The 21,365-nt window shown below is 52.8% G+C and overlaps 1 protein-coding gene across 1 annotated transcript in view; it reads left to right on the top strand.

The window, feature by feature from the left end:
• The window catches only part of LOC101233471 (uncharacterized), a 509,180-nt gene that overhangs the window by 78,206 nt on the left and 409,609 nt on the right, over positions 1 to 21,365 (top strand). Inside the window, 1 exon segment of the mRNA XM_072921466.1 lies at positions 10,710 to 10,718. Within this exon segment, the coding sequence (XP_072777567.1) occupies positions 10,710 to 10,718 (9 nt within the window).

The raw sequence follows: 21,365 nt of genomic DNA, 5'->3' as shown, positions 1-21,365 counted from the left end.
AGAAGGAGCATAGTGAACCTTGAAGATGCCTTTTGGGCTTGCCCTTTGGCCCAGGAGAGCTGAGAGATCTTGGCCTTTGAATGGGAGGATCCACAAACTGGGAGAAGACAGCAATTAAAATGGACAAAACTACCACAGGGGTTTACTGAATCTCCAAACTTATTTGGACAAGCTTTAGAAACAATACTACAAACTTTTTGCACTCCTCCTAGAATACAAATTATCCAATATGTGGATGATCTTTTACTATCTGGGGAAGCTGAAGCTGAAGTTAGAGAGGCTACTATAAAGCTTTTGAATTTTCTTGGGGAAAAAGGATTAAGGGTATCAAAAGGAAAGCTGCAATTTGTAGAAGCAAAAGTAAAATATCTTAGACACTTGATTAGTAAGGGTAGTCAGAAGCTCAACCCAGACTGAATCACAGGAATTCTATCCCTTCCCCCTCCCTCTTCAAAGGGGGCAATCAGAAAAATAATCGGAATATTGGGATATTGTAGATTGTAGATTGAAGGATGCACACAGGCAGTAAAATTTTTGTATGAATAAACTGACAGAGGAGATGATATAAAATGGAGCAAAAAAGATGGTGAAAAACTAAGAAAACTGAAGTTAAAACTAACCCCAATATCAACTTTAAGCTTACCTTCACTAGCAAAACCCTTTCATCTGTACGGAAATGAAGAAAAGGGGGTAGCTCATAGGGTTTTGTTTCAGGAGTGGGGAGGAGTAAAGAGACCCGTGGCTTATTTATCAAAGATGTGGGATCCAGTAAATCAAGGCTGGCCAGTGTGTGTTCAAGCTATAGCAGCTACTGCAATCCTGGTAGAGAAAAGTCATAAACTGACTTTTGGAGGTAAATCAATTGTGTGCACACCTCATGCAGTATAAAATTTCTTCCGATTTGCATTGTGATTTTTATCTTGAAATACATAACTCACTGTACTCTAGGACTGAGAAACTAGTTTACAGCTGTGACATAGCAAAACCTGCCATTAATTTATTTTGAGTTGATGCAGGCTGTTCACTCAAGTGGTTCTCAGTGTGTAAAGTTAAACTAAAGGTAACACCAGCTGCTTGGTAGGTCAATGAGAAACATTTTTTCTTCCAGCCAGTCCTTTTTCATGTACCCAAATGTGTTTTGCTTTCTTAGTTTTTTTTGTTTGTTTGTTTGTTATTTTTTCTGGAAGTGCTGGCTACTTGCAGTGCACCTGGAACAGCAGCTAGAGTTGTTCATGCATGAGACTTCTGAAAAATAGGGCTCATTTTTTCCCCAGACTTGGAGGTGGCTACATATAGAAAAGTGAACCTACAAAGCGAGGTGAAGAAAAGGTTTCAGTATCTTCTAATGTAAGCTGTTAATTTTTTTACTTTCAGCATCACTGTGGGTGTGTGACACATACACATTAAAAAGATGGTGGGGGGATCTCTGCTTGCTGTAGGTTTATTTCTTGAGTGAGTTAGAGAGCTGTGAGGAAGTTTTGGGCTCCCTGTGTGGATTACCCAGGCCTGCAGGGAGGGCTTGGCCATGATTCCCTCTGTGCTGCAGGCAGCCCTGCAGCGTGGCAGCAGTGGCTTGCCTCTGGTGAGTTTGCAGGCAGGGTGCTCCAGCACTGCAGTGCTCAGGGGCAGTTTCCTATTATGACATTAAGGCTTGAACTCAGGAGCGCCTCTTCCCACCCAGTTATTGTTTGTACCTTAGGAACCTCTTTAGAGAGTGTTTCCTGGCAGTCAAAAAGAGAGTATTGCAGAGAAAAATTCCTCACTTGCTGTCCTCCCCCTGCCCTCAACTCTATTCATATTTTGTCTATTCCCTCTTCAAAATACAGATTTGTAAAACTCATGCTCTGTGTCCTCAGATGCCCTTCCCAAATCAAACCTTGGCTTCGTTGCAAATTGCATTGCACTAACTAGCATTGCCTTAAATTTGTTTTGGTGCAGGCAGGGTCACTTTGGAAGTAAGTTGTTGTTTACTTTGTTCCTGCAACCTTTTCAAGCTTGTGAATGGAAAAATTGTGATAGCAAAACATGTCTTTATTTTTGCACTGTCAGCTGTGAGTAGCTGGTAGCCTTGGTGGAGGGTGCTGTGAATTACAGGCCTGCAGAACACGCATAACAAAAGTAATTTACTTTGTAAGGAAGTTGAAAAAGGGGGGAGAGGTGATTGGCAGACTCACCTCTCCAGGATGTAGGATTAATGTTAGAAAGTGGACTGATATGGGAATGTGGCTGCTGAAATGTGAAGAGAGAAAAAGAAAGAGAAAGAGAGAGAAAGGGAGAGAGAGAGAGAGAAAGAGAGCGAAGGGGAGAGCGAAATACACCCCCAAGGTCCCCTCAGCCAAAGCTATCTGTAAATTCTCCACCATTCCTGCTAGGCAGAGTGACAACAAGGAGGGGGGGAAGTGGGGAAGGACAGAGTTAAACCCAAGGCTGTGAGCAGGACCACCAGTAGAGATAAGATCAAGGCAGAGATTGTGACTCTCACAAAGTGGTTTATTGTCTTAAGCAAGATTTCTTTTTTCTTTCTGATTGCTGTTGTTAAGAAGAGAAGGCTTTTGTTCTGAAGACTTAAAGTCTGTAAGACTAAAACAGTTAAATGTTACCCAAAAAGTAAAAGGCAAGAGATGTGATACATCTCATGTTAAAATTGGCCTGGTCTTTTTTATTTAACTAATTATAGCTCACAGGAAGAAGAATTGGTCTCTGCAGCTATTAACACAGCTGGATACAAGAAGAAGAGGCAGATGTAGAAAAAGAGTTTAGTTAAACTCAGAAACTTTTAAAGAAAACTAATGGTAAAAGTTAATGCAGTATTGTCTTTCTTTTAACACTGTGCTATTAAGAAATCCATTCCAGGTACCACTGAAGCAGCAATCCAAACCACGGAAAGAGGGTGAATTCATGCCAGCAAAACCAAAGGACTTGTGAGGAAACTTGAGGAATGGACTATCACATCTAAACCAGGTGATACCAAATTGACTTCCAACCAGGACTGGGTGGTAATGGTTTGGGAAGACCCAAATGATCCAAGGCAGGTACAAAGAATAACACCTCACTGAGAAATAAGGCAAAGCTTGCATCACTGGTTCTAAGCCCTGCCTGAATAAACCCTGAGACGCCTCCAACACCTCCTTGGCAGACGAACACTGCCACTTCAAACAGGAGGATCGGGAGTGTTTCAGTCAAAGAGTTCTTATAGTCTGGCCTCAGCCTGTGGTTTGTACAGGGAAGAAGGGAAATTGCCATCAGTACTGTACTGTATACTTTATTTGATTCATCCCAATACTGGACACGCTAGCTGGGTTATAAGTGAATGTTTAAATTATGAGAATAATTGGCATTGTAGTTCACAAAATCTATGTTCTTGTTGCAAGAGGTATCGAGTACTGAATCAATTCCCTATACAGATAGAACCCAAAACAACTGAAGTAATAACTTTGTTTTGTGGATGGGAATTATCAGTGCCTGTTGACTGAGAGATACCTGAGGAACGGTGGGAAGCCACAGTTAAGGAGTGTCGAAAAGGACTTGCCTAAAAAAATGAGTAAAAAGGAGTGACAAGGGAAACAGAGGGCAAGCCTGGACTGAGCACTGTACTCACCACCGAGAAGATCACACGTACCTGCTGTGGGAAGCAACCCCACAGGCAGGGGAGGTGGGGGTATAAGCCATGCCAGACCTCTGTCATTCCTGTTTCTGTCTCTCATTTGTTGTGTTTTTCCTTCTGAGATACCAGCAAGATCGTGTCCCAAATGCTACAGAAAGTATTACACGGAAAGGAACCAAAGTTCCTTTTTGTTACACACACCCATGTCAACAGCCACAGACCCACCCAAACTGAGTACCTGCAGGCAAAATGGGGAAAAATATTGGATTACAAGGAACTTGGGAAAAAGTAGTAATACTTGGGGCATGGAATGTCCAAAAGGAGAGAGATGGATTTGTTTTACATTTGATCTTAGAAATATAGTCCAAGATTCAGTAATGAGACAATTAGTAAAAAAAAAAAAAAAAGGTAAAACAAGCACAGCAGTCTAGCTCTGTATTAACCCCAAATTATATACTGCATCGCATTATAGGACTCCAAGCAGTTATAGAGGAGATAACAAACAAAGCTGCTCAGGCACTGGAATTAATATTGAGTCAGCAAAGCCAAACTATAACTGCAGTGTATTAAAATAGGTTGGCTTTGCGCTATTTATTGGCTAAAGAATGGTGTGTACAGATTGTTGAAAATAGATGGCAATGAGGGCGTCATCCTGGAATAAACAAAGGATATCAGAAAAAAATTATGACCCTGGTATCAGTCCAAAAACAACCAAAGGGAAAATAATGTTAAAAACTAACAGGCGGGGTAATGTATTGAGAATGGGATGGTGGAAGAAATTAGGATTCTTCCTTTTATGTGTTACAAGTGTTTTGATATTTCTTCTTTGTTTAATCCCATATTTTATTTGATTACCAACAGAGTCCAAAGAATGCAAGAGGATAAGAAATATTGCTCAAGCCAAATGATTTATAAAGAATAAGAGGAGAGATTGTGACAAATGCATATTTATGATTGGCTTTTCGCAAGTGTTACAATGAATATTATATGTGTCATGTTAGAAAGTTTATGCTGTTCCATAGGATCTCAATTCCATATAATCCCAGTCCAGTTTGTCCCAGTCCATAGGATCCCAGTTCCATATTTGATCCCAATCTCTAGTTTTTCCCTGTCCCTATTTGATCCCAGTCCGTATTTGATCCCAGTCCCTAGTTGATCCCAGTCCATATTTGATCCCAGTCCCTATTTTATCCCAGACTATATTTGATCCCAGTCCATATTTGATCCCAGACTATATTTGATCCCAGACTATATTTGATCCCAGTCCGTATTTGATCCCAGTCCCTAGTTGATCCCAGTCCATATTTCGAGGACGCTGGACTCCAGGACGGTTTGGGTGGATGCCCTTAGAATATCTGGTTTATTAGAGAGGGTGAAAGGCCCTGCTTGGAGTCACCAGACCTGACCCGTGGCAGGCCCGAGGGCGTGGGGGAAGGGAGAGGCAAGGGGTAGAGGGAGATAAGAGAGGATCCCAAGAGGATGTTCCAGGAGAGGGGCAGTTCCAAGAGAAGGGAAGTTCCAAGAGAGCGTCTGGCTCCTCAGGGACTCCTTGTCAGGGGCTTCAAGGTGGGCTGGAACAAGACTCAGGCCAATGGGGTCACAGACTCCTGATGCTTCAGGGGAGGGTTACAGGTGTGGGATGAACCATACATTGGGGTGAGATCCAACAGTCCATTTGACCCTTGGACCTACCTGTAGGTAAGGGCATTGTTCAACCAGAAGGGGGGATTGTCTTCATCCTGGCTGTACTATTGTGTTCTACTTGTGCAGTGACTACAGTTTGGTATGTCACAACTTGTTACCATCTCAGTCTCTGTATTTTCTAAACCTTTTGCCAGGCAGTCATATTTATAAGGCTTTCCTATTTGAGCTTCCCCAAGACATGATCCCAGGCCATATGATCCCAGTCCATATCTGATCCCAGTCCCAATTTTATCCCAGTCTATATTTGATCCCAGTCCATAGGATCCCAATCCACATCTGATCCCAGTCTCTATTTGAACACAGTCCGTAGTTGATCCAGGTCTCCAGTTGATCCAAGTCCATATAATCTCAGTCCCAATTTGATCCCAGTCTGTAGGATCCCAGTCCCTATTTTATCCGAGTCCCTTGTTGATACCAGTCCATAGGATCCCAGTCCATATTTGATCCTTGTCCGTATTTGATCCCAGTTCAGTTCATTCCAGTCTGTAGTGCCCCAGTCCCAAATTTATCCCAGTCCTTAGTTGATCCTAGACCACAGGATCTCAGTGCATATTTGATCCCAATCTCTGGTTGATCCCAGTCTATATGGCCCTGCACACATTCCAGAGGTCTGGAATTTCAGCTCCCAGCCAGGAAAAGACATTCCCTTTGCCCTCGAAGGCAAAGCTCTTGAGAAGGGGCTGAAAGCCAAGTGGAGCAAAATCCTACAGAGACATTTCACTGCTGGCCTCCATAACTTCAGCTCCTGAACTAAAAATTAAAATAATAATTGGGAAATAAAATAATTTAAAAATCAGGGGTGGGTCATTGGGGGCAGAGGGGGCAATTAAATTAGAGGAGGATTCAATTAAATCAGGGAAGGATCTTTGGTGGTCCCTGAGGAAATTAAATTGGGGAAGGGTCTTTGGAGGTCCCTGGCTCAAGGGAGACACGGAGAGAGAAACAGAGCAGGCAAAGAGAGGTGGGAGGGAAAGGAGGACACAAACACAATCAGCTGAGAAGGTGTTGCCCTGAAAAACAGAACTGCCACGGACTGGAGATGAACGGCAAAGAAATCACTAAGTCTGAAAGTTTTATTTCCTATCAAATACATCCCAGCCACCCAGCCCCATACCATCCCCATCTCACTGCTCCAAACTGGGATCCCACTTCTCCCAATCTCCTCCCAGGCAGCTGTGGAATTGAGTGAGTTTGGCGTGGGATTGAGGTTTTTTTTGAGGTGGGAACAAACAATTTGAGGTGGGATTAAGGCTCTGTGGGTTAAAATTCATTTGTTTTCCGTGGGATGTGAGTGGTTTTGAGGTGAAAGATCGATCCCTCTTGGCTTTTGGAGCGCAGGGAGATTGAGAAGAGAAAAAAATAAAGGTCAACACTAAAGGAGAAGCAGCCAGGTGCTTTCCCAACATGGATCACAGGGAATGTGGGTCACCCGGGCTGTGCCCAATGTGGGTCCTCCAGTGGGGGATGGAGTTTAACTCTTCTCGCACTCGGGGCACTCGCAGGGCTTCCCTTACCGGTGCCTCCGTTGGTGTTTGGTCAAGTTAGAGCTCTGTGAGAATCTCTTCCCACACCGGGGACACTCGTAGGGCCTCTCCCCGGTGTGGATGCGGCGATGCCTGATGAGGGTGGAGTTGTGCCTGAATCCCTTCCCACAGTCGGGGCAGCGGAAGGGCCTCTCCTCTGTGTGAATCCGACAGTGCTGGAGGAGATTGGAGCTGGTCTGAAACCTCTTCCCACACTCAGAACACTCGTAGGGCCTCTCCCCAGTGTGGATGCGCCGGTGCTGGATGAGGGTGGAGTTGTACCTGAATCCCTTCCCGCAATCGGGGCAGCGGAAGGGCCTCTCCTCTGTGTGAACCGGATAGTGCCGGAGGAGATCAGAGCTGGTCTGAAACCTCTTCCCACACTTGGAACACTCGTAGGGCCTCTCCCCAGTGTGGATCCTCTGGTGCACGATCAGGCTGGAGCTGTGGCTGAAGCTCTTCCCACACTCCCCACACTCGTAGGGCCTCTCCCCAGTGTGGATCCTCTGGTGCCTGATCAGCTCGGATCTCCTCCTGAAGCTCTTCCCACACTCCAAGCACTTGTGGGGCTTCTCCCCATCATGGAGCTGCTCAGGGACCCGCAGCTCCGAGCTCTGGCTCCATCTCCGGCCGCCTCCCCGGCCCAGGGTGGGTCTTTCCCCCTCAGATCCCTGCGATCTGCGTTTGCAGCCCCTCCTCGTGCGGGATCTCCGGGGCTTTTCCTCCCCGTCGGGTTCCTGTGCTGTGGAGCTGCTCAAAATGGCCTCTTCCACCAGGTTCTGCCGTGGGGATTTGTCCTCCCTGCTCTCCATCCTCAGCTCCTGCCCTGGGGGAGGAAGGACAAGAAGAGGCTCTTCCTCTTCCTCGCAGCCTCCCAGGGGCTGGGAATGGGAAATCCTGGTTTGGGGAAAACAAGGGATGAGCACGATGAGTTGGAAGCTCCCTCTGTCCCAGTCCATCCCTAGAAGTCCCTGGCCACATGGGCTCCATAAAAACCTCCCAAACACCGAGATCCAGCCCTGAAAAAGCCTCCCAGGAGTTCCCCTTCCCTGCTGCCTCCCCTTTGCTGTTCAGGGCTCCCCCCTGTCCCAGCTGCTGGGGTCACGCTTGCATTGGGGGTCCCCCTTCTCCTCGCTGCCCGCCCTCCCCATGCTGCCGCGAGTCCCAGCAATCCCTAAAGCTCCCCCTCTTGGCTCTCCCCATTCAGGGGTGCCAGGGCTGTTTGGGCTCCCGGGCTCCCTTCTCCCCCTCTTCCCTGCTCTGGGCTGCCGGGGCTCCAAGGAGTCCCCCCAAGTGGCCTTTTCCACTCAGCTTCGCAGTTCTTCCTTCTCCAAACATCTCCCCAAAAAACCCAACCCAGGCACCCCCCAGGAGACCTGGCCCGAGCTCCCCCTCCCCGCTCACCTGCGGGATGGGGGGGCAATGATCCCACAGGTGGGGGCTGCGAATTCAGGCAGGGCTGACCATGTGCTTCTCTCTGCTCTGCTCGATCCGCCTTTCAACCTCCTCTTCCTCTTCCTGACGCCCCTCCTCTTCCATCCCCCCTCCTCCTCCTCCTCCTCCTCCCTAAGCCCACCTCCCGCTCCTCCTCCATCCCTGCCCTTCTTCCCTGCCCTTCCTTCCCCCTCCTCCTGCTCTCTAACCCCACCGCCTTGTGCTCCCTCATCCCTCATCTTCCATCGCTCCTCCTCCTCCTCCTGTGTCCCGTGTCCCCTCCTGCCTGTCCTCCTTTTTCCCTTCCCTTCCATCCCCCCTCCTCCTCCTCCTCCCGCCCCTCGCTATCCTCACCTCCTTCTCCTCCTTCATCCCCCCTCCTCCTCCTCCCTATCCCCACCTCCTTCTCCTCTTCCATCCCTCCCCTTCCATACCCCCTCCTCCTCCTCCTCCCCATCCCCACCTCCAGCTCCTCCTTCATCCCTGCCCTTCCCTCCCTCCTCCTCCTCCCCCAGCAGCAGCGACACCCTCGGTTCCCGTTCCCGCACCCCGGCAGCCCGCGGCAGGAGCGGGGATGGAGCCGGGACAGGTCGGGATGGGCAGCGCGGGGCTCTCGGCTGCTCCCAGCCGCTGTTCCAGGGGGGAACCCGGCCCGGGCCAAAGGAGAGGCAAACTGGGGAAACTGGGGGCTGCACATCCAAACTGGGGCTGCCTGGGGACCCTGCCTGGGCACTGCCAGCCCTTGGGGCTCCTCTCAGGAGATCAGGAGGGGGGAACGCACAGAGGGCTCAGGGATGCCAGGAGTGGCAGCACTGGGAAGGACTGGTTTGTACTGGGATTGTACTGGAATCATACTGGGAGCAGCTGGGCCCATGCCAGGGCAGACTGCAGTCACCCCGAGGGAGACTGGGATCGTACTGGGATCATACTGACACAGAGTAGGAGCCTATGGGGGCCAACTGAGACCATGCTGGGGGCAAATGGGATATACTGGGAGTGGCTGGGAGCATGATGAGGGTGACTGGGAGCAGCTGTGAGCAACTGGGATCATCCTAGGAGCAACTGGGAGGAACTGGGAGTCACTTGGTGCCTGCTGGGGATGACTGGAAACGACTGGGCTTATACTGGGATCATGCTGGAGGTGACTGGGATCATACTGACAGTGAGTGCCACGACACTGAGGCTGACTGGGAGCGGTTGTGAGCAAATGGGATCGCGCTGGAAGGAACTGGGAGTGAGTGGGAATATGCTGGAAGGAACGGGGGGACACTGTGAGAGACTGGGAGGGACAGTGAGGGTGAAAGGGGCAACTGGAACCGTGTGGAGCACAACTGGTTCATATTGGCACTGACTGGGAGCACACTGGCGTCATCTCTGGATCATACTGGGAGGGACTGGACTAATACTGGGAGTGTCTGAGAGTGACTGGGAATACACCATGCACAGCATCCCTGTACTGGGGGTGACTGGGAGCAACTTGGAGCACTCTGGGAGCAAATGGCATCATACTGGGATTGACTGGGTTGATGTAGCTGGAGGCAACTGGGACCATACTGCGAGTGATTGGAAGTTACTGGGATTATACTGGGACCGTACTGGGAGTGCTGGCATGTGACAAGGATCATACTGGAGGTTACTGGGCTCATACTGGTGATGAAAGGGAGCCACTGGGATCCCACTTTGGGCTACTGGGAGCAACTGAGAAAAACTGGGATCATGCTGCAAGCAAACTGGAGGAATTGGGAATGACTGGATGCAGGCTGGAGACAACTGGGACATACTGGGCATGACTGAGATCATACTGGGATAACAAGCACCTTACTGGGATCACTGGGAGTGTCTGGGAATGACCACAGAGATGCTGAAGGCAACTGGGATTTACTGGGGATGTCTGTAACCTTACTGGGGTGACTGGGAGCACACTGGGAACAATGGGGACCATGCTGGGGAGAACTGAGAGCGAGTGGAAGTGAGTGGGTCTACACCGGGGACAACTGGGCATGACTGGGACCATGCTGGGAGCAACTGGGATCATATGGGGAGTGATGGGGTTGATACAAGGGACAACTGGGGGCAACTGGGATCACACTGGGGAGAACAGGAAGCAACTGAAAGCATGCTGGGGGCAACTGGGATCCTACTGGATCTTACTTGGAGCAACTGGGATCAGGCTGGAAGCAATTGAGGACAACTGGAGTGACTGGGAACATGGTGGGAGCAACTGGGATACACTGGGAGAGACTGAAACCACAGTGGGGGTAAATGGGAACTGGAACCACAGTGGATGATAATGGGAGCAGCTGTGCCCATGCTGGATTCATACTGGGATCCTACTGGAACTGGCTGGCATCATACTGGGAATGACTGGAAGTGTGCTGGCTGGGACTGGAACCATGCTGGAGGTGACTGGGAGCAACTGGACCCACACTGGGAGTGACAGGGAGTCATTCTGGGCAGGGCTGGAATCATACTGGGAGTGACTGGAACCATACTGGGGGGGACTGGGTGCAGCTGGGATCATCCTGGGAGCCACTGGGATTCCAGCAGGTGTGAATGGATCCTGGCTGGGGGTCACTGGGAGCTACTGGGCCCATGTTGGGAGGAAAATCTGGACACATTGGAAGCAACTGGGACCAACTGGAAGGTACTGGAACCGTGCTGAGGTGACTGAGACCATAAATGGGGAAACTGGGTTCATACTGGGAGCGACTGGGACCACACTTTGGGCAACTGCCAGAAACTGGGATCATTTGCTGGAGGCAACTGGGAGTAACTGGGAAAGACTGCGATCATTCTGAGGTCACCAGAACCTTACTGGGCCAACTGGAATATACTGGGAGTGTCTGTGACCATACTGGGGGGACTGGAACCACACTGGGAACAGCTGGGACCATGCTGGGGACAGCTGAGAGTGAGTGGGACCATGCTGAGTGGGACTGGGACTATTCTAGGGACACCTGGGATCATACTGGGAGGAACTGGGAACAACTGCAACTATTCTGGCAGCAACTGGGATCATACTGGGATCACAGTGGGAGCAGCCGGGTCCATGCTGGGTGAGACTGGGAGGAGCCAGGTCCATAGAGGGTGACTGGAATCATACTGGGATGGACTGGGAGTGGCTGTGAACAACTGGAATCATGCTGAAAGTAACTGGGAGGAAGTGGGAGGGACTGGGAGCATGCTGGGAGTGACTGGGATATACTGGGAGAGACTGGGAGTCATAGGGATCATACTGGTGGTTACTGGGGTCATGTTGGCATTGACAGGGAGCAGCTGGGATCACACTGGTGGGCACTGGCATCATACTGGGAGTGACTGGGATCATACTGGGATTACAGTGGGTGCCAAGGGACCCTGACTGGGGGTTACTGGGAGCTGCCAGGCCCATGCTGGGAGCCAAATGCACACACACTGAGAGCAACTGGGAGCAATTGGGAATGACAGGAGTCATGCAGGTGACAACTGGGATGTACTGGCAGAGACTGGGATAAAACTGGGGGCAGCTGAACCATGCTGAGGTAACTGGGAGTGCCTGGCAAAGACTCTGGGAATGTTCCAGGCAACTGGGATGTACTGGGAGTACCTGAGAACATGCAGGTGGTGACTGGGACCACACTGGGAGCCACTGGGAATGTGCTGGGGGCAACTGGGACCATGCTGGGGGCAAGTGTGAGTGACTGGGGCCCTGCTGGGGCAGACTGGGATCATACTGGACTCATATTGGGATCATACTGGGAGTGACTGGGACTATACTAGGAGCAACTGGGAGAAGTGGGAACACACCGGAGAAAAGTGGGAGCAACTGGGACTTGCTGGGGGCAAATAGCGTCATAATGGGGAATGACTGAGAGTGACTGGGCTCATACTGGGAGAAACAGGGATCCTGCAGGGAGTGAGGGGAAGTGACCAGGGTGATACTGGGACTGACTGGGCTCATCCTGGGAGTGCCCAGGAAACTGGAAGCACACAGGGGTAGGAACTGGGCACCTGCTGGGAGCAGCCCCTGGCGGCCCCGGTACCCCCGAACCCCTTTCCCGGCCATGCCGCCCCTCCAGCCCCAGCACCCCCATTGCCGGGTGCCGGCACTGCCAGGGGTCCCCCCTCTCGGGGTCCCCGCTGGGGCTCCTGGGGCTCTCCTCTCTCTGCGCTCCCGCCCAGGGAAGCCGCGGCTCTCCCGGGGCTCCCCAAATCCGGGGTCCCCACGCGGCCCCGGCAGAGCTCGGAGGGCCCGGCCGGGAAGCCCAACCCGCACCGCGGGGGGACCCGCATCCCCCCGGCCCCGCCGGGGCTCTGCCGCCACCCGCACCGGGACCCCCCAAAAACACCTCCCGGGGACCCCCGATGTCCCCCCGAGGGCAGCTGCGGCTCGGCCTTGGAGCCCCGCCAGCTCCAAACATCCCCCCAAAAACCCCAAACCCAGGGAGCCCCGGGATATTTGGGGCCAGCTCCCCCTGCCCGGGCACCTGCAGGATGGGGGCGACGCTCCCGGGGTGCTGCGAGTTCAGGCAGAGCCGGAGCCCCGCGGTTCATCCTCCCCGCTCCTCCTGCTGCTCCCGCTGCCGCTCCGCCTCTTCCTCCCTCCTCCTCCTCCTCCCCGCAGCCGCGGGAGGGGCGGGGATGGAGCCGGGACAGGTCGGAACGCAGAGAGGGGTGGGGGGATGCCAGGAGTGACTGGGCTGTACTGGGATCATACTGGGAGCAGCTCCTGGGTGACTGATCCTACTGGGATCATACTGGGATCATACTGGGAGTGAGGAGGAGCAGCGCGGTGGCTCCAGCGCTGGGGCTGGGGGCGCTCCTGGCGGGCGAGGGGGGAGTGGGACCCCGGCACCGGGACCCTGAATCGCCATTGCCGGCACCGGGACCCCCCCTGCTCCCCTTATCCTGCACAGGGACCCCCCTGAATCCCCCATTTCCGGACATCAGGGCCCTCTGCTCCCCTTTTCCCTGCTCCCAGCCTCTAGATTTCCCGTGTGCCTGATCCTGGAACGCCTTGGAACACCTTGGACCCCCATTCCTGCCTTTCCCAGCCCCCAGCCCCACCTTTGTGCAAAGCCAGAGACCCTCTGAACTCCCCCTTCCCAAACACCCCGGGTGTCCCCACCCTGGTACCCCTTTTTTGGGAAACCCTGGACTCCCCTTTCCTGGGCTCAAGGATGCCTGGAACTCCCTTCTACCTCTCCATCCCTGCCCCCCCATTTCCGTGACCCTGAGACCCCCCTGCGCCCCCATTCCTGAGAACCAAGACACCCTTTTACCCCTTTGCCCGGCACTGAGACCCCCCTGCACCCCCTTATCCGGCACCAACACAACCTGTTCCCATCCCACACCTCTCCCAACCCCCAGCCCCACCCTTTTCCGTGACCTGGGACCCCTGGGCCCCCATTCCTGCCTTTCCCAGCCCCCAGCCCCTCCTTTCCTCACACTCAGGAGCCCTGGCACCCCCTTTCCTGGGCACAGGATTCCCTGGACACCCCATCCCAGCTCTCCCAGTCCCTGCACCCCCTTTCCTTGGCTCTCAGCCCCTGAACATCCTTCCCAGCTTTGCCAGATCTTCATGTCCCCCTTTCCTTGGCCTGTGGACCCCCTGGAACCCCAAAATCTCAGCCCCGTCAGCTCCCCCAAATCTTTGTGTCCCCCCAATTCTCCACTCCCTGCAGTTCCTGGAAGGGCACTGTTGGAGCCCAGCCCAGGAGTCCCCCAGTCCTTAATTTGGGGGACGTGGATGGGACCCTCTGCGAGCGCTGCGGCAGCGAGCGGGGCCGGATGGAGCCACAGACACCGGGGATGGGGGCGGGAGCTGAGCTGGGATATTGGGACAGCCAGAGCTGGGATATTGGGATAGCCAGAGCTGGGATATTGGGATAGCCAGAACTGGGATATTGGGACAGCCAGAGCTGGGATATTGGGATAACCAGAGCTGGGACATCGGGATAGCCAGAACTGGGATATTGGGATAGCCAGAGCTGGGACATTGGGATAGCCAGAGCTGGGACATTGGGATGGCCAGAGCTGGGATATTGGGATAACCAGAGCTGGGATTTTGGGACAGCCAGACCCTGCTCAAGGACAGGAACTGGCCCGTGGCCGACAGTGACCTGGAGACGGGGCCGGTACAACCAGAGCAGGGGCAGTGGGGGGAGCCGGGGGCTGGGCTGGGATCTGTGGGAATGGAGGACTCTGAGGGGCTGGGATGGGATCTCTGGGGATGGGAGGGATCTGTGGGGCTGGGATGGGAATCCAGGGAGCTCCAAGGGGCTCCCTGGGGCTGGGACACGACTCCATGGGTCTGTTCTCTCCTCGTTCCCAGGTCTCCACACAGTGCAGGGGGTTTCCAGCTGTGACCTCCTGTCCAATGGAGCATCCATGGATTCCACCAGTACGGCTATGAGGGCTGGGATTTCATCTCCTTCCAGCTGGGATCTGGGAGCTTTGCAGTGTCCAACGGTGCCACCTGGATCACCCAGAGGTGCTGGGAATCCAGAGGGATCATGGTGGAGCAGATGAAGCATTACCTGGGACACACCTGGGACACACCTGTGTGGAAAGGCCCCCAAAATACATCAGATATGGTCGGGAGGCTCTGGAGCACAAAGGTGGGTGTGGGAAGGGAAGGGCAATTCCTATGGGAATGGGGGATTCAGGAATGGGGGACTTGGGAATGCAGGAATTGCCATGGAATTTCCATGGCCAGATCTCACTCTCATCCCAGTCAGGTGAGAATTCCATGGATGGACCTACTCCCTAACCCACTGCCATGGGAATTCCATGGGGAAATGATTGGAATTGATAACCAATCCAATGAGAGCAGTGCAATGAGAAGTAATCCCTGCTGGGATTCCATGGGACATTGATCCCAATCCTTTGCCCAGGCTGGCTCTGCTGTGCCCGTGGCAGCACCAGGGGAGTGCCCTATCCCTGCCCTGAGCCCAGCACGAGCCTTTCCTTGGGTGTTCCGTGCCCTGCCCGGGGCAGGAGGGCACTGCCGGAGCGGCTTTGGTGGCCCCGGGCACCCGGCTGGGCTGCAGCCACTGCAGGGGCTCCTGGGGAATGTTCCAGAGCAGAGCTGAAAGCAAACAGCAGTTTCTGGAGGGGATTCTGCCCCTGGGCCTGTGCTGGGAGCCCAAGGGCAACAGCCCAAAGTGCTGGGGCTCAGTGTCCCTTGGCCAGGCCGTGTTCCCTGGCTGTGCCCTGTTCCTGTGCCCTGTCCCTCGGCTGTGCCCTGTCCCTCAGCCAGGACATGTTTCCTGGCTGTGCCCTGTCCCTCAGCTGTCCCCTGTCCCTCGGCTGTGCCCTGTCCCTTGGCTCTGTGATGCCAGGTGTGGCAGCAGGACCCGGGGCAGCCCTGGGGGAGAACAACCCTGAGCCCCAGCTGGGCCAGTTCCCCCAGCTCCCCCCAGGCCACTCCCAGCATGGGCCCTGTTGCTCCCAGTCACCCCCAGTATGGTCCCAGTCAGTTCCAGTTTCACTCAGTGTGATCCCAGTTTCATGCCGGTCACTCCCTGTGTGATCCCAGCACGATCCCAGCATGTTCCCAGGTGTTCCCATTCACCCCTATAATAGTTCCAGGCACTCCCAGTATGGTTCCAGTCCTTCCCAGTATGATCCTAGTATGAACCCAGTCACTCTCATTATGGAACCATTTGCTCCCAGTAAGGTCCCAGTCACTCCAAGTCACCCAGTATGATTCCAGTCACTCCCAGTATGATTCCAGTCACTCCCAGATAGTCCCAGTATTATTGCAGTAACTTCCTTTGTGGTTCCTCTGTGATCCCAGTCACTCCTGGTTAATGCTGCCTGGGGTCCCAGGGGTCCATCTGACCCCCGGGCTGCCGCTGCCGTGGGTGTCCGGATAGCGCTGCGCTGTCAGGCTCAGCCTGTCTGGGTCCCTCGGCTCAGCTCCCAGCCACAGGCAACATAGCGAGCACCTCTGGAGTGATTTCAGCTCTGTGAGTTCAGCTCTCAGTGATTTCAGCTCTTTGCTCGCTAACTGCCTTGGCAGACACAGGGATGAGAGAGATAGAAGGCTGTATGCGGTTCCACAGCTGAGTCTTTATTGGCAGCTCCTGTCAAAGGGACAGTGACAGCTCTTCTGCCAAACTGGGCAGAAATGGGTACAGGAGTGTTGGAAATTGTCCACTTGCCAGGGTCAGGGCGAATGTGAGCCATGGTCTTACAGAGAGATAACAAGGGTCCAAATGTGGAAGAGGGGCTTCTTTGGTCCAGTCATCATGACTCAGGATTTCTTATCTTAGGTAACTGATCCCCAGTGAGGCCTTACAGGGTCTCTGACTGCTACAGATACAGAAAAACCAGATTGGTTAATTGAAATCAAAACACCATCACCATTGACCAATTAAGAAATTGCCCTTTGGTAAACAAATCTCCATAACACATTCCACATGTGCAGAACAACAGGTGCAGCAAGTGAAGATAATAATTGTTTCTCATTCTTTTCTCTGAGCTTTCTCACAGCTTCCCAGGAAAATCCTGGGAGATCTCTCTCTCTGCTCATAGGATATGTGATTACCACAGGTCAGTTGTGACAATGCAGGTCCAAGGGCACCACGGTGACACTACGGAACCTCATGGAACCAAGGGGCCATTGTGACACTCTGCTGCCTCATGGAATCAAGGAGACCATTGTGAACATGAAGACCCCAAGGAACCAAGGGTCCATGGTGACCTTGTGCAGCCGCAGTGTCACAGAGGAGCCGCTGTGACACAGCGAGGGCACACGGAGCCCAGGGGACATTGTGACACATCAGGGCTCTGTGGAACCACAAAGCCATTGTGACATTGCAAGGCCTCATGGAAGCACGGGGCCATTGTGACACTGCAGAAGCAAGGGGAACATTGTGACACTCCAGGGCCTGATGGAACCAAGGAGACCATTGTGACACTGTGGGGTCCCATGGAACCAAGGGAACATGGAACAGGTCTGGCTGGCTGGGCCTCCTGGGGACCACCTGACAGGTCCAGCTGACCTTGGCATGTCGAGGGCTGCTTCTCATCTGCCCCTGAAGCCCTGGGGCTCTGGGCTTTCCTTCCCATGGGAGAGAGCTGTCCTTCTCCTCCAGGGTTCCATGGCCAAAATTGGGATTCCTCCTCCAAAACTCCGTACATCCAAGGAATGCTACCAAGTGAAAGCTGCCAGGACAGGTCTGGCTGCCCTTGGCCTCTTGAGAGATGCATCTCATCTGCTTTTGAAACACTGGGGCTTGGTGATTTCCTTCCAATGTAAATAGTTGTCCTTCTCAAGGTGACCGTGGTCAAAATTGAGATTCCTCCTCCCAAATTCCATGTATCCAAAAATTCCTCCATTACAAAACATGCCAGGAAGAACAGGTCTGGTTGGCTGAGCCTCCCAGGAGCCACCTCTTTCTTCTTCTGCCATTGAAACACATGGGCTCTGTGCTTTCCTTCCTATGGAAAAGAACTCTCCTTCTTATCTACACAGAAATGGCCAAAATTGGGGTTCCACCTCCCAAATTCCCTATATCCAAGGGTTGCTTTCAGACAAAAGCTACCAGGACAAAGAGGTCTGGCTGGCGTAGACCTCTGATGGCAGCCTTCCATCTGCCCCTCAAACACCGGTGTTCTGTGCTTTCCTTCCTTTGGAAAAAAAACCCCATCATTCAACTCCAGGTGTCCATGTCTGAAATTGGGATTCCACCTCTAAAATTCCCTATATCCAGCAGTTGCTCCCAGACAAAATCTGCCAGTACCATCAAGCCTGGCTGGCCTTGGCCTCTGGTGGCTGCCCCTGCCACACTGGGGTTGGGTTCTTTCCTTCCCATGGAAATCTCTGTGACACTGTGGGCACCTCATGGAACCAAGGGGATCATTGTGGCACCACTGGAGCCCATGGAACCAAGGGGCCATGGTGACACCACGGGGCTTCATGGACCCAGAGACCATTATGACTCTGTGGGGCCTGATGGAACCATGGAGACCATTCCGACCCTTCAGGGCCTGGTGTCACCAAGGGGGCATTGTGACACCTCAGGGCCTCCTGGAAGCAAGGGACCATTGGGACACTGTGGGGCCTCATGGAACCGAGGGAACATGGACCAGCTCTGGCTGGCTTGGCCTCCCAGGGGCCACCTGGCAGGTCTGGCTGATGTTGGAATGCCAAGGGCTGCCTCTCATCAGCTCCTGGACCACTGGGGCTCCGTGCTTTCCTTGCTATGGAAAAGAACTGTCCATCTTTTCAGATGCCTATTGCCAAAACTGATACTCCGCCTAAAAAATTTCCTGTGTGCAAGAGTATCTGCCAGAAAAAAACCTGCCAGCTCTGCCTGGCCTTTGCCTCTGGTGGTCACCTCTCATCTGCCCCTGAAGCACTGGGGCTCTGTTCCTTCTTTCCTATGGAAAAGAACTGGTCTTCATTTCTGGGGACCAAATTCTAATTTTGGCCTCCCAAATTCCATATATCCAAGGATTGCTCCCAGACAAAAGTAGCCAGGACAGACAGGTCAGGCTGGCCCTTTGCTCTGGTGATTTTCTTAGACTCTGAGCTGAATGTTTTCATTTGAAAATACCTTGGAGAGAGCCCAGAGATCTCCCAAGGTGGGGTTTTGAGGCCTCGGGCACATGGCCACTACATATGGACAAAGGAGCTCTGTGCTCTGTGCTGCTGTGGTGGTTTTGCATCACAGAAGTGATGTCCTGAGAGAAGCTGCTAGCAGTTTCCTCTGTGTCTGACAAAAAACCAATCAGTAATTTGCTCTGAGAGCTGACAATCTGTTAAACCACTAAGCAAACTGCAGACGCCTCTGTGCAGACACAAGCTGAAGATGAGAAAGCCTGGCTGGGTCTCTCTCCCCTCTGGCCCCAAAGAGGTGCCAAGGCCGGCCCAGCCCCGTCTCGGCCGTGGGGCCGGGCGGCTCCTGCCGTGGGGCCGGGCCCCTTCCCAGGGAGCCGCCAGGCCCCATCGGCTGCCGGGCAGGGCAGGGGAGGCCGCGGGGCCGAGGCCGGGCCGTGGCTGCGGGTGCTGACATCTGGCCGCTGCCGAGCCCTGCCCCGCCGCCAGCCCGGGCCCAGCCGGGATCCGCCGGGCCCCAGGAGCAGCCCCGGGCCGGGCCGGCTCGGCCGAGGCTCTGCCGCCCTTGGGCTTCGCCCGCAGCCAGCGGGCAGGGGAGGAGAAGCCATCGGCCCCGGCCGTGCTGCTGCTGGGCTCTGGCCTGGCTGCTGAGATCCTGGCCCTGCCCCAGCGCGGCCCAGCCTGACACAGCCCCAGTGCAGCCGCTGCAGAAACCTCCATGGGAAAACAGCTCCGGCCGCAATGACCGAGCCCAGACAGGCTCACGGAACCATCTGCAGCCCCGGGCAGATATTGACTCTGCCAGTGCTGCCATCCTCCCTCCAGTGAGAGAAAAGGACACAGGGCAGGCACACAGAGGGGCAACATGAAGACACCAAGGTCAGTGAAGAGGAAGTTGAGTCCCAGATGGGAGGGATGAGGAGATGCCCCCTTGATCTTGGGGCTGAAATCTGCTGCTAAAGCTATGGAGAAGGATGTCATGGATACATCAGACTCTCTTTTTCCCTATAACGCATTGAAAAATATGCGGAGATTATTTGTTTCAGTAAAGGCCTCCACACTAAAGTAAGTAAACTCTGAAGTAGTCGTGATCCCAGAGAAGTTTGAAAAGAAAGAATGATGAGACCCTGTGCCCTTAGTGAGAGAACACATCTGTTCCCAGAGATGAAGATGATTTCAGAAACAGGTGAAGAGAACCTTTGCTTTTAAACAGCCCATCTTTAAACTAATACCCCATAAGTTAACATGGGCTATAAACACAGCTATGGGAAAAGCTGTGAAAAAAATGGGAGACACTGTACAATTACAGATTTTTCCAGGCAGCTGCTATTCGTGGAACTGAAAAGCCATGACATAAGTGTTTTCTTGTGGATAAGTCACCATAACTCTAATAAGAGGAACTACTCTCCCGAAGTGAACTGACAGAAAATTTTAGGTTTGGTCTTTTTATATTGTCAGGTTGTATGGAGAGGAGAAGTGTTCTGAAAGATGTGTTCTGTTCTATTACTCTTTCTTTTAGTTACCATTGATAAACTTTTCTTTCAAAGTTTAAACTTTTCTTTTAAAGTTCTGAGCCTACTTTGCCTTTCTCCTAATCCTATCTCAGAGCAGGAAATGAGTAAGTTTATTCTAGTGAGCGCGCTGGTAATCAAGCAACACTGAACCCACCACACTCATTAATGCATTGGCCGAGAAATATCAAAATGATGAACCAAAACCACTACTGAAACTTCCTGTTGAACTGCCCCAGATCAGAGGGAAAACAAGGCAGAGCAATGGTTTGTCAGGACTTGCTTGATCCTAATGAGCCCTGAGGTGCATTTGGAGCTGAGCCCTGGAACCTCAGGGCCTGAGAGGAGATTACACAAACCTTTCCAGGAGTCAAAGTCAAGAGAAAACACCAAAAGTGTCTCGAGGTGTTAATGGGACCCACCGAGGTCCATCCCCAACACAGGCTCCTCATAGACTCCTTGAAGGAGAGAATTGGAGGCCAGGATGGCACAAAAACCTCTCAGATACACTCAGTGTGGAAAGGAGAATCCAAAGTACCTTAAAAACTTTGAGTATCTTAAAGTATTAATGATCCCCACTGAGTGTCAGCACAAAGCTCTCAAGGGACTCATTAAAGCAGATAATTGGGGCCATGATTGCACAAACATTTCACAGAGTCTGGATCAAATGGGAAACACCAAGTACCTTAAAAGAACTGAAGTACCTTGAAGCATTAATGAGCCCCACTGAGTGTTGTTACAGACAAAGCCTCTCCAGGGACTAATTACAGCAGATAATTGGAGGCCATGATTGCACAAACCTCTCAGAGACTGCAAGGCAAAAGCAAAGCCCAAAGTCCTTTGAAAAACCTGCAGTCCCTGGGAGCATGAAGGAGCCCCCAGGGCCATTCCTGACCAAGGCTCCCCAGGGACTCCTTCCAGCAGATCCTTGAGGCCACTGGGATGTGGGCTAGGGGGGGATGCTGAGGGCAGGACCACGGGGTGACAGTGCCCAGCCTGGCTGGGGCTGTGCCAGGAGGCCCCAGGGCCTCAGGACAAGG

Source organism: Taeniopygia guttata, chromosome 37 (assembly GCF_048771995.1).
Source record: "Taeniopygia guttata chromosome 37, bTaeGut7.mat, whole genome shotgun sequence".
In the NCBI taxonomy this organism is placed as follows: domain Eukaryota; kingdom Metazoa; phylum Chordata; class Aves; order Passeriformes; family Estrildidae; genus Taeniopygia; species Taeniopygia guttata.
The sequence above is the reverse complement of the archived record's forward strand: the minus strand, read 5'-3'. Positions and strand labels throughout refer to the sequence as shown.